We start from the raw sequence: 13,101 nt of genomic DNA on the forward strand, positions 1-13,101 counted from the left end.
CAGACAGGTGGTTGACATTATTCTTTATCTATTTAAAACAACATAAACTTGTGTGATCTCAGTGTGGAGCTCTTACAGATGGGGTCTCTGGCAAAGATGGGGTCAGTGGTGGGACTGTAGAGCCCGGGTCCTGCAGCATTGATGGCGCAGACTCTGAACAGGTACTGGGAGCCCTCAATGAGTCCGCTCACCACAAACGACTCGCCCATGCCCATGGGACGGATGGGGTCGCGGGTGACGCGCGTCCAGCGTTTGCCCGTCGTCTCCTTACGCTCCAGCCAGTAGCCGGTGATCGGGGTGCCACCGTCGTCCTCGGGCTCCTCCCAGCTAACTGTCATGGAGTCCATTGTGATGCCGCTTACTGTCGGCTTCTCAACCTGACCGGGGACGGCTGCAGGAGGAGAAAAAGAAAAGATCGAAGGTTAGAGTATTCAAATATTTTAATTCAGTATATACATCCTCCAGTTTCAGAGGCCGACGCTGTCTCACACATGCAGGAGTAGACTTAAGACTTTCCTCTTTGATGAAGCCCATAGTTAGGGCTGGCTCAGACTTTCCTCTCTGATAAAGCTTACAGTTAGGGCTGGCTCAGACTTTCCTCTCTGATAAAGCTTACAGTTAGGGCTGGCTAAGGTGTGCCTTGAGCTAACTCAGCTTCTTCCTTGAAGTTTTTGTGCTTTCTTGTCTTGCAGGATCCCTCAGATCGGGTTTACACCTGGATTTTGGATCGTGTCCTATATTATTATGTTGGTCTGTTCTGCACAGACCCCTTGCACCGTTGGTACGTTGCGGCCACTGTTGCAAATCGATGAGCAAAGTTTGATTTTTCTTGGGCTTTTGAATCTACGACATCTGTGTTTTTCCTTGGTCAAGTATTTAATTTGCTGGATTTGCAAAAATGTTTTCATGTAAGGAGTATTTTTGCCCCTCTGATCAGTGGACCTTGAAGTGAAGCATTCATTCAGACTTTTTGATTTCAAATCACATAATGCTTCAGTTCATCAGCCTGAAGATCTCTAATCTTTCTTTAATCCAAAACACTTTGTCCTCCAATCTGATTATTATGAAGTGAAGACCAATAGAAGTAAAATTCCTGACAGATATATACAGCATATTTTGTTAAAAACGAGGACTCACTGCAGACATCTCTGGCGACCTCGGGCTCACTATCCAGCGGCTCTCCAACTCCATACTTGTTCTGGGCCATGACCCGGAACACGTACTCGTGTCCCTCCATCAGGTTCTCCACCGTCCAGATCCGCTCTTTGGGCTCGCTGGTGACGGGCACCCAGGACTTCCTGCTGGCCACGCGCCTCCAGATGACGTAGTTTGTGAGTTTGGAGCCGCCATCGTCCTTCGGCGGCAGCCAGGACAGCGTGATCTTCTCGGCTCCGATCTCCTCAAACTTGATGGGAGCAGATGGGGGTCCAGGCCGGCCTGAAAATAAAAGACAACTCAAGTCAACCAGGTAAGTCACACCTGTAGTTCATGTTTTTATAATTGATTTCCCTCTGATTGATTCTTATTTTACAGAAGTATAGAAATGCCAGAAACTAAAAATAACATTAAAAGTCTTCTGTCATAACATGATGTGAATCAAGTTTTTGCAAGATACTTTCCTCAAATAAAAAAATGTTTTCATGTTAGAACAAGACATCTCTTTCACATACAGTTACCTATATCTTGAAAATCTTTTGTAAAAACAAAAAAACATCTTGTTATAACATGAGAATTTCAATGTTATAACCTTATACTGATTTTTAAAGGAAACTTGCCTTCAAGGCATGTTTTCTTATAAAATCACCAAAAATGTCCCTTTTTATCAGCCAGAAACTGTAAAAATAAAAATTATTGTAGGATTTTCAAATTTACGATGGTCCTTGAACACATCAAATCCCATGACTTTTCCCAAATATTTCAGGGTACATTTAGTTTTCCAAAACTTTCACAGGCCTGGAAATAACTATATGCAAATTCCATGACTTTTGCTGTTTAGTTTTTCTTTTTTGACCGTATGAACCCTTTTGTTTGGAGGTGTTCATGAAACTTTTGGGTAAAGATCAGCTGTTTTCCACGACAAATGCTTCATATTTAATGTGTTTGAAAAAGCACCACTTCTGGTAAACAATCTCATACAAATTAACTGAAATTCAGATACAAATTAACTGAAATTCAGACGCAGCTTTTGTTTCAGATCAGTCTGCTCATATTTCAGTCAGAAAACTCTGGGAGCACCGAGCACGCTCTGATTGGCTCAGACGCGTTTGTTCGTACCGAGCACGTTGAGCCTCATCTCCTTGGACGCTTTGCCGAGGCTGTTGGAGGCCACCAGCGTGTAGAGGCCAGTGTCGGGGCGTTTGCCTTGCTGGATGAGCAGCGTGCAGCTGTCGTCCGACACAATCTTGTTGATGTGCTCGTCATACTGAACCTCCACCTTGGCGTCGGACTTGTGGGGCGGAGCCTTGTACCAGGTGAGCGTGGGAAAGGGACAGCCGCGGATCTTGGCCACGATGCTGATGTCAGTGCCCTGCTCGACCTCCATGAACTCCTTCAGCTCAATGGACGGAGCGCCTAATGCACAGAAAGAGGAGATTATGGCTCAGTTCAAAATGCGTTGCTTTTGTTTTCCATACTGAACCTTTCTTGAAATTAAGGGACGGCTTTCTCACAGATCTGGTCCTGGATGACGATGGGTCCAACCGTGGTGGAGGGTCGGCTTGGTCCGACCTCGTTGTGCGCCATCACTCTGAATTCGTACTCGTCTCCCTCCGTCAGGTCCTCCACTCTGAAGCTGGTGGTGTCCACATCTCTTCTGTTGCACCTGGAGACATAAAGGAGATAAACCTCAGAGCTGGAAATGTCTCAGACACGATGGATGAGGACAGAACGTCTCCTGAAAACAAGACCGACTCATTTCAACAGGAAAACAGAGCTCCTGTACCAGTTACTCACGTGATGTTTTGCTTATTAATTTATGTTCACACAGAGTCCGTCTGCAGGAGACAGACTGGTTCTGTTTCTGTCTACAAAATTAGTGATGAGTAAGATAGATGATGCAAAATTTTGACCTGGTCTCAAATAGACACATGCTCAGTGTCAGGGTTCATACACACTTTACCAAAACATTTCCAGGACTTTTCCAGGACTTTGAGGCAAATGTTAAAGACCAAAAGTTCTCTGAAACGAGCATCAATGCTCCTTATTGGTTCCTTTTCACGCCTTCCAAACCTGCATGTTTTCTTTAAAAATCCCCAAAAGTGAGCCCATTTATCAGCAAGAAACTGGAAAACAGAAATTATTCTTGGATTTTCAAATTTCTGACGGTCCTTGAACAGTCTTTAAAAATGTTTTCATATTTTGGGCTTTTTCAATGCCTTTATTTGATAGGACAGATATAGCGTGAAAGGGGGAGAGAGAGAAGGGATGACATGCAGCAAAGGGCCGAACCCGGACTCGAACCCGCGGCCCCGGCGGGGACACAGCCGCTGTACATGGGGGGCTTGCTCTACCAACTGAGCCACCGGGCGCCCCATGTTTTGCTTTTTTTGCATGAGAATCTTTTGTAAAAGCATAAATCATATCTTGTTAACGATAAACTTTGAATGTTGTTACCTGATACTGACTTTTTAAGAAAGCATGCCTTCCACACCTGCAGGCACACGAAATTATTGTTGGATTTTCACATTTCTTACGGTCCTTGAACGCATCAAGTGTTGTTATGCAGGTTTGTGAAACAAAATTCCAGGACTTTTCCAAAACTTTCTGGGTAAATTTAGCTTTTCAAAACTTCTCCAGGCCTGGAAATTGCTATTTGCCAATTCCATGACTTTTCCAGGTATTCCATGACCATCTGAACCTTCTAGTCCTGATCCAAAGTGCCCAAATTCAGATCCAGCGCAGCTTGAGCGGATTATTGAATGTAACAGGGCTTCCCGCCAACAGGAGCTCAGCGTGTCGACCTCTCACCTCCTCCACGCCTCCTTTTGGCCACTGGCGTCCCAGCAGAGCAGGTCCACGCTGTAGTGGGTGATGGGCGAACCGCCGTTGTTCTTTGGAGCCTTCCAGGTCAGATTCACCGCGCGCTTCCTCACTGATGTGATCTTCAGCCTGGTGGGGGGGTCAGGAGGATCTGAGGATGCGACACATCAACGTCAGATCACAGAGGAAACCATTTTTATTTTTAATAAATGTATATCCTGTCCTCTGAGGCGGGAGTTTGTCTGTTTGATTATTCACAGTAAATCTAATGAGGTGCGTCGTCCTGCGTGTCTGAAGATGAATTTTCTCTAAAATATGATCAGTCAGCTGACGGTCAGTTCATGAAGCCAAACAATGATGATGGACTGTGTGCAGAAATGGACCACCTGAATCTAAAGTTTGATCCAAAACTACAGAGGACTTGTCAGGGTTTGTTTGTCAGTGTTTTTAAAGCCTCCTAGTCCAGAAATAAAAAGTACAGAAATGTTTCGAGCTGAATAAAGTTGGCACATAAAAACTCAGCAGAACAGAGAGGATGATGAGAGGAACCGTACGGATCGGGTCTCTGGCTTTGACTCTCTCAATGGTCTCGATGAACGGACTGAAGCCGAAGCTGTTCTCAGCCCGGATGCGGAACAGGTAGTCCTGACCGTTGATCAGGTCTGGAACCACCAAAGACTGAGCAGCACAGGCCGGGTTGACCTGCAAGAATCAGATCAGGGTCAGTCAGTGGATCAGGGAGAAGCTGCAGGTCTCTGCAGTGATGCTGGCGGTGTTTTGGTTGGTTTTTTTTACCTTGGTCCAGGCTTTGCCGTCCACTGTCTTCTTGTCGATATAGTAGCTCTTCACTCTGTCGCCTCCGTCGCACGCCGGAGGTTTCCAGGTGAGGCGGCAGGTTCCTCTGGTCACGTCGCTGACCTTCAGGTCTCTGGGAGGTCCGGGCAGGTCTGTGGTCCACAGAAACCAGAAATCAGACACTAGAAGACTGCGAAGATGTCTTCATTTTTGTTTTAAAACAGTCATATTTTTAGATTTTTCCAATGATCACTCTGCATGACACACGAGTCTCTGAGTGCACTGTCAGGATGAGGCGATCATGTGATGCAAACAGTTGAATCTTTACGTACCAAGCACGTTGACGCGGACTTTAACCACCTTGTGTCCGGCGGGGCTCTCAGCGTTGAGGATGTATCGACCGCTGTGGTTCATTTTGCTGTCGGGGATCACGATGACGGAGGTGGTGTCGGTGGAGTGGATCTAAGAGGAAACACCAGCATGCTGTCAGAAACTCATTTATTTCAATTTTTAAAACCATTTTATGTCTGAAAGTTGTAGTTGACACTTTCTGTCCAGCTCCTAAACATTACTCAGCAGAATTCAGACCACAAGAGAAAAACTTGCTGCGGTATTTGAGCATCATATGTAGTTAAAAACACGGAAACAGTCAGAGAACGTGTGAGCACTCTGACCTCCGAGTCGATGGGCAGCGTGTGGAGGTCGTTCTTCTTCTCAGTCTCTGCGGTTCCGTCGAACGTCCAGGTGACCTTGGGGATGGGGCGTCCGCTGATGGTGGCGGAAATCCTGATTGGCGTTCCCGCTCTGCAGTTCAGCAGGTCCTGAGCACTCACGTCCAGATGCACAATCGGCTCGACTGAACAACAGACAAAACAACACGTTGTTCACGTCCAGGTTAAAAATCTGTCAGGATTCAGTCAGATCAGGATCTGATTTACTGACAACAAAGCTCTCCACAATTCAGATTTGTACTCTGAAGATTTCTGGGAATCAGAACTGTATACAAATCTGCAGTGAAAAGCATCAGCCTTTTCACATGATACCCAGCAGAGACGTCGCTGCGAGCGGCTCTGAACTCGAACCAACAAGTGTTTTTCTCACCCAGGATGTCCTGGACCAGGATGTCTCCCGTCTTGGCGGGCTCAGAGTTTCCAGCGGCATTGACGGCGTAGATCCTGAACCTGCACTTCTTGCCTTCCTTCAGGTCGGGGACAGTGATCTTGGTGGAGGGGTGGAGCTTGTCGGCAGGGTTCACCCTCCTCCAATCAGGAGAGCCCTCCTCATGGACCTCGATGATGTAACCCTTGATGGGGCTGCCGCCGTCTTTGTCCGGCGGGATCCAGGTGAGTGTGACGCTGTTCTTGGTCTTGTCTTTAACCTCGGGGGATCCAGGGGGGCTGGGGGGCGCTGAGAGACAGGCAGACGGGCCAAAGGTCAGTCTGAGTTAAACAGCCAGCTTTCACTTTAAGCATCGAGGTGAGCCGGACTCAAACAGAATCTGAATTTAAAAATTCTGCAAACTGTTGATCATATTTACTATTTATTTCACCTGATGAGTTCCTAAAGAGCAAATGCTTTTAAATAAAGTAAAAAACTTCCAACAGACTGACAAAGCTGCAGAGAGAAATGCTTTAAAGCTCTAAAACTGAGCAAAGCGGTTTGGTTTCTTGCAAAAATACTGGAAGAGGACAGTGAGCAACTTAAGAAGACATCATGCAAAAATTAGCAAGAAATTAGTCTTTAAAAAAGTTTTTTTTACAATAAATTTTTTTTTTAAATAATTATGAGCAACAACTGTTTTTTTCAGACACTATTTCCCAGGCCATTTTCTTTTTCCTTTTAATAATTTCTTAAGATTTGGTGAAAATTTCTGGCCAAACTGCACACCGCCTTTTACCCATGTTTTTGGAAGAAATCAGTTTGCTCAGGTTGCAGCTTGTAAAAGGTATCCAACCACAGCACAAAAATTGACACTGACCCAGGGGTCAGAGGGTAACACTCACCGCAGGGGTCGACAGCGTAGCGGCACTCTGTGGACTCGCTGGGCGGTCCGATTCCAGCAGCGTTGCAGGCTGCGACCCTGAACTGGTACTCGGTTCCTTCGATGAGTCTGAGCACTGTGTACTGCAGGCCCTTCACGGACGGCTTGGTGACCGGCGCACGGTTGACACGGCCCCAGTACACGGCGCCGCGCTCCCTCTTCTCCAGCCAGTAGCCCTGGATGTTGGAGCCGCCATTGTCCAGAGGAGGGTCCCAGGTCAGGGTCATGGTGGTTGCCGTGGCAGCGATGATCTTGGGGTTACGTGGCGGTCCAGGGAGGCCGAATGGATCCCGGAGCTGGACTTTCTCTGAGTCACAGCCGTCACTCACGCCGTATTTGTTCTCAGCTTTGATCCTGAACTGGTAGAGACCGTCCACGGTCAGTTTGTAGACCTGTGGGACAGAAACAGGGATCACTCATGACTCAGTCTGAGGCCTAAAAAACTGAATCACATATAAGATTAATAAACAGCAAAAATAGGCTTTTTTTTTTTTTAAATGTTCCTTAAAAATTTCAGGAGATTTTTAAAATAAATTTGCTTTGTGAAGGCCCATCTACAAAAAGTTCCACCATTAATCATCATGAGCAGAACCTGTGAAAACAGAATTATCAAGCCGTAAAATTTGAATGAATTGATTTTGATTGTGTATTAGAGTCCATGTGCTCCACGTTGAAGTCTGGCGTCTATAAAAATCACCTCCGGCGTCAAGTATTTTGTTTTGAATCATGACTGGATGGTGGCGCTGACTCACCCCGTATCTCCTGTCGATCAGGTTGATGGTCATAACCTCGAAGTCAGACTTCTTCTTGCTGGCGTCTCTACGCTCCACGATATAGTTGGTGATCTCACTGCCTCCGTTGTCCTCCGGCGCTGACCAGGTCAGGTAGCACGAGTCTGCCTTAATGTCCGAGACCACGACGTTCCTCGGGGGGAAAGGCCGGTCTGTGAATGCAGCAGTGGGTTAATGTGATGCTCGATAGGTAGAGAAAATTAAAAACGTTTACATATTTTAAATCTAATATTAATCTCACTAAGACTCATCTAAACGATGGAAACCAAACCTGACGTAGAGACTGACTGCTGCAGGATTTAGTTTTTTGTTCTCACCAAAGATCTCAACTCGGATGACGTGCTCAGCTTTGCCAAAGCAGTTTGTGGCCACAAGCCTGTAGTTGCCTTTGTCCTGCCTGATGGTCTCTGGGATGGCGATCTTCGTCCTCATGGTGGTCCGGTTCACCTGAAGAGGGCAGATTTATTGGTTTAAACGCACAGTTCAAAAACAAGGCAGCTCCAGTGAAACAAACTCTAACAGATCGAATCAAAAGACAAAAGAAGAAGAAGCAGCTCAGGAGAATCCTGGACCAGCTGAGTGGCAGAGGAGTCACCACGTCGCACCGTGACGTCTCTCAGTGACACAGACACAGTGGACACACAGAGGGAACTAAAGTCTGTGAACACATGAAGGAGCTCTGACCTCCTCCGTCTCCATCGTCATCCTGTCCTCCTCAGGAGGCTTCTCTAGCACCACGTCGTCCTTCATCCACTGCAGCGTCGGCAGAGGAAGTCCCCTCACCTCGGCAGGGATGTCAATGGCCGAGCCCTTCTTCACGTTGATGGCATTGCTCTTGAAGAACTTGAGGATTGTGATGACCGGAGCGACTGTGGACAGACAGACAGACAGTCAGTGTGCTGCTCTGAACCTGATCAGCCCAACACAAAGACTCTCAGAGACAGTGTCGTACTTTCATCATCCTGGATCTTGGCCGTGATAGGCTTCGAGGGATCTCCGTCGCCAACCTCGTTCACGGCTTTGACGCGGAACTCGTACTCCTGGTACTCCGACAGGTTCTCGATGGTTCCGCAGCACTTGGTGAAGATCTTGCGGTTTGCCACTTCAAACTCGGTGCCGTCGGACCTCATCTTCTCCACGTAGTAGCCTCTGATGGGGCTGCCACCGTCGGTGCGAGGTGGCTGCCAGGCCAGTGTGATGGTGGTCTTACTCCTGTCGGTGTAGTGCAGCTTCTCGGGAGCAGACGGAGTACCTGCAACAACATGGACCAGACCCGTTACACCCTGCAACTATTTCAGCAGAGCACTAAACCTTCAGCAGGCACAATTCTTCTACAGCACTGATACTCAACTGACGGCCCTGGGGACAAAACTGGCCCATGACAGGTTGCCGGGTGGCCCCTCAACCATTTTCTAATTGACAATGAAAATAAAGTTACTCACACTGTGAATTGTTTTTGTCCTTTTAGTGTCCATAAGGTGCGTCCGTAAAGTAGAGCCCCCACAACCCCCAACAGAGGACACAGCTAAGACCCTACAGCTAAGACCCTTAGGGCATTTCTAGACCCTAGAAATGCCCTAAGATCCAAAAAGTGTCCTAAAATCTGAGAAAAGTCCTAAAACTCTAGAAACGTGTATGGGGCCCCTGGCCTTCTGTCATTTTGCAGAAGTGGCCCCTCAGTAATGCCAGCTGAGTCTCTCTGATCTTTAGGTTTTCTCGGCTGTGTTTAGTCGTAAATGTGTCGGTCTCTTTCAGCAGATTCACCTTTGGGATCTTCGGCCAGGATCGGTCCGATGTCGGCCGGAGCGCCGTCGCCGTACTTGTTCCTGGCGATGACCCTGAAGTCGTACTCCTCTCCGGACAGCAGGCCCTGGACATCGTACTTGCAGGACGCCGTCTCGATGGGCTGCCGGAAGAGCTTCATCTTGGAGTCCTTCCTCAGCACCTCGTAGCCGATGATGTCACTGCCGCCGTTGTCCACGGGGTCGGACCAGGTGAGCGTGATGTTCTTCTTGGTCACTGCCACCGTCTTCAGGTCCACCACCGGACCCGGAACGTCTGCGGAGACGCACAGAAATGTCAGCTACCAGGTCTTACCGTGGCCTCCTTTCAGCACCATCAGGTTTCTATTGACAGTGTGCTGCATCTCACATGACCCCAAAAACAGTTTGAAGACCAAAAAATAAAAATTAATTATTTTCAGTGTCCAACACAGAAATGTGTTCAGTTTGATGGTCAAAGAGTACAAGTCATAAGCAATCAACGTGCAGAACAGAAGAAAACGCTCAGAAATCACTGACTGAATGAAAAGTGTCCTGAAGGAGCAGAGACGTTTCTGGACGGATCATAACATGTCTCATCTCAGACTGAAACGCACATTTCAGTTTATTCAAGTTCTGATTTTTGTGCTGGACATTTTCTGAAAAATGCTGAATGTGTAATTAGACAATGACTCTTTTGTATATGTAAGACATAACATTTCAGAAAGTTCAAGTTAACATCTGCGACCTTTGACCCTGCCGTGTGACACTCACCCATGACCTCCACCTTGGTCTCAGCGGTCTTGGTGCCGCTGCTGTTGGTGCCTGTGACCTGGTACTTTCCGTGGTCGGCCCTCACCGCCTTCTTGATGGACAGTACCGTGTTCTTGCCCTCCGTCTCCACCACCATGTGCTCCTTGTCGATCTCGCCGCCGTCTTTGGCCCACTTGACCTCAGGCTGCGGGCGGCCCGTCACCACGGCAGGGAGCCTCAACAGCTCGCCAGCCTTGATGAAGACACCGTTCCTCACGGACGAGTCAAAGTCCACAGCGGGGGATTCTAGGGGACATGAGACGAGTCAGGACAGGAAGTACAAACGTGACACTTCCTGCGGCTGCTTCACTTCGACTGCAAACTGGGGCAACAAAGCAGCTGCGGGAACATCTCGACGGGCGTGGTCTGGTTGGCCACGCCCCTCCCTGCGTGCGTACCTTGCGGCTCTTTGACGGTTACGGGTTCAGTGACTCCGGGCGCTCCGGGGCCGGCGTCGTTGACGGCTAAGACTCTGATGTAATAGTCGGCGCCCTCGGTGAGGCCGGTCACCGTGTAGGTGAGCTCCTTACACCTGAACTCGGTGCTGCGCTTCCACTCCTTCTCACCACACAGAACCTGACGACACAAACACAAACGTTATTTATTCATTCTCACAAGACGCAGCGAGACGTCACACACCGGACATCCGTCTGTCACCCACAGATTTACCAGGAATCTTCCAGGACTTTTCCAGGACTTTGATTCAAACTTTAAAGACCAAATTTTCTCTGAAACGACCATCGATTCTCCTCATCTGTTCTTTTTCATGACTATATAACAGCTTTTTAAATATATATTATTTAAGAAATAATGAATTCAGAACAGGGTTATAATTGAATATTATATATAACTTAGGGACTGTTTGTCATTTATGAGAGGGGTGCATAAAGCGGGAAGCCTGCCAAATATTTTTTTCAGCCCTGGGGAGGGACTGATGTCTTTATTTTGGCTATAGAGGAGGGACATACAGCTTTAAATGGCTGGATTTTTAATTGAATTTCTGACTGATTTTTAAAGAAAACATTGAGTTTTGAAGGTAAGTTTTCTTTAAAAAATTTTGGCAATTGTTAAAAAAAATTTTTAAAGAAATTTTTTGTCATCATAAAATGTTCTGACCATCTTTCATTTGTATTTTATTTTAAGGCTATTTTTTAAGAAAAAAAATTGTGAAAATGATTTTTTTTGTCGAAAAATTCTTGGCTTTTTAAAAAAATGTTTGGCTTTTTTAAAAGATAAAGTTTTGGTCTCTTTTTTTTCTACATCAAAAGATTTTTTAGCATTTTTCTTTACTTCTTTATTCTTCTGATTTTCTCTTCTCTGTCTTATTTCTTTTTTTCTCCAAAATTTCTGTTGATTTGAAGAAAAAAACTTTCTGCGATTGTTTTATCTTCAAACATTTTATACTTCATGGCATGTTTTCTCTAAAACATCAAGAATTACAACATTTATCACAGTCATAAAATGTAAAAACTGAAAATTATTGTTGGATTTTCACAATTCTGACAGTCCTTGACCAAATTGTGTGTTATTATACAGGTTTGTGACAAAAATTCCATGACTTTTCCAAACTTTTTAGGATATATTTAGTTTTCCAAAACTTTTGTAGGCCTGGAAATTAGTATTAGCAAAATCCCATGACTGTTTCTCGGTTTTCCCCGTCTGTAGGAACCCCGAGGAACTGTCTGTACCTTCTCCACGTGGTATCCCAGGATGTCTCCGCCGCCGTTGTACAGAGGAGGCTTCCAGGCCACGATCACAGATTCTTTCCCGGTGTCTACTATCCACGGAGTGGGGGGGCCAGGGGGCACTGTGGGGGGGAGAGGGGTTTTAATGTTTGAGACCTGAATCCATCAGAATCAACTTCCTGTCTGTGTCTTTATATGATGAATCGTTTGAAACAGTCACAGGGGTCAGAGGTCACACTGAGCCTCGGTGAAGAGGTCTGAGCTGTGAACTGGCTGGCTGTCTCCTGCCGAGCTGCGATTGGACGGAAGGACTTACTGATGGCGTCCATGGTGATGATGCGGTCAGTGGGCTCACTAAAGGGCCCGGGACCAGCCAGGTTCTCGGCGCACACCCTGAAGATGTAGGTGAGTCCCTCCATGAGCCCCGTGATCTTGACGTCCAGCGAGTTGAGGAGGACTCGGTTGACTCGGGTCCAGTGTTTGCTGTTGACCTCCTTCCTCTCGATCCAGTAGCCCAGGATCGGGCTGCCGTTGTCCTTCGGCTCATGCCACGAGATGTGGGCGCTGCCCGCCGTCACTTCGTGGACTCGCGGCGTGTTGGGAGCGTCTGGAGGATCTGAGGAGGGAGGGGGGAGAGCAGAGGGAGTGACTTCAAGCTGTTTTTACACAAGACACAGAATCTACATGATACTACAGGTCTACGCTCTCCATATTCAGGAGGTTATGGAATTCTGCAAATCCTAGGATGGCGAAGGAAAGCCCGCCCCTCTGTCCCTCTGATTGGCTGGTCCTCACTGCCTGCGGTGGTCAGATTGGTTCGGTTTAAGCCAATCAGAGGCAGAGGAAGGCGGGCCCTCCCTTCACTATGCTTCAGTTTCAGGATTCACACACATTTCAACAATAAATTTGCAGGACTTTTCCAAGACTTTAAGGCAGAATTTAAAGACCGTACATTCTTCTTGAAATCTTAGGAATTTGAGATTTACAGTAAACACACTTTGTTTACTTATTATTATTTTATTTTTTTAAACTATTTTATTTTATTTATTTTTGGGTAATTTCTCAAAAAAAGTTTTTTTTTTCTAAATCACCCTTCCCAACCCTAACCCCCAATTTTTATGGATAAGATTTTGACTTAAAAAAAAAAAAACTACCAGAAATGACCTTGGTTTTCACAGTCAGAAACTGTAAAAGCAGAAATTATTGTTGGTTTTTCAAATTTCCATTGGACCTTGAAC

The 13,101-nt window shown here is 46.6% G+C and overlaps 1 protein-coding gene across 1 annotated transcript in view; it reads right to left on the reverse strand.

The window, feature by feature from the left end:
- Positions 1-13,101, reverse strand: part of LOC121948672 (titin) — a 200,011-nt gene that overhangs the window by 66,590 nt on the left and 120,320 nt on the right. The window contains exons 133-152 of the mRNA XM_088083830.1: positions 12,180-12,479; positions 11,867-11,985; positions 10,577-10,754; positions 10,140-10,424; positions 9,370-9,663; positions 8,558-8,857; positions 8,290-8,474; positions 7,923-8,052; positions 7,567-7,757; positions 6,777-7,206; positions 5,875-6,180; positions 5,448-5,629; positions 5,106-5,235; positions 4,774-4,925; positions 4,533-4,680; positions 3,967-4,129; positions 2,670-2,821; positions 2,275-2,571; positions 1,138-1,437; positions 77-391 (exon numbers count right to left, since the gene is read on the reverse strand). Coding sequence (XP_087939956.1) covers positions 77-391; positions 1,138-1,437; positions 2,275-2,571; positions 2,670-2,821; positions 3,967-4,129; positions 4,533-4,680; positions 4,774-4,925; positions 5,106-5,235; positions 5,448-5,629; positions 5,875-6,180; positions 6,777-7,206; positions 7,567-7,757; positions 7,923-8,052; positions 8,290-8,474; positions 8,558-8,857; positions 9,370-9,663; positions 10,140-10,424; positions 10,577-10,754; positions 11,867-11,985; positions 12,180-12,479 — 4,557 coding nt within the window. The remainder of the gene's footprint in view (positions 1-76; positions 392-1,137; positions 1,438-2,274; positions 2,572-2,669; positions 2,822-3,966; positions 4,130-4,532; positions 4,681-4,773; positions 4,926-5,105; positions 5,236-5,447; positions 5,630-5,874; positions 6,181-6,776; positions 7,207-7,566; positions 7,758-7,922; positions 8,053-8,289; positions 8,475-8,557; positions 8,858-9,369; positions 9,664-10,139; positions 10,425-10,576; positions 10,755-11,866; positions 11,986-12,179; positions 12,480-13,101) is intronic.

This window comes from Plectropomus leopardus, chromosome 10 (assembly GCF_026936395.1).
Source record: "Plectropomus leopardus strain MGB_pleo_1.0 chromosome 10, ASM2693639v1, whole genome shotgun sequence".
Lineage (NCBI taxonomy): Eukaryota > Metazoa > Chordata > Actinopteri > Perciformes > Serranidae > Plectropomus > Plectropomus leopardus.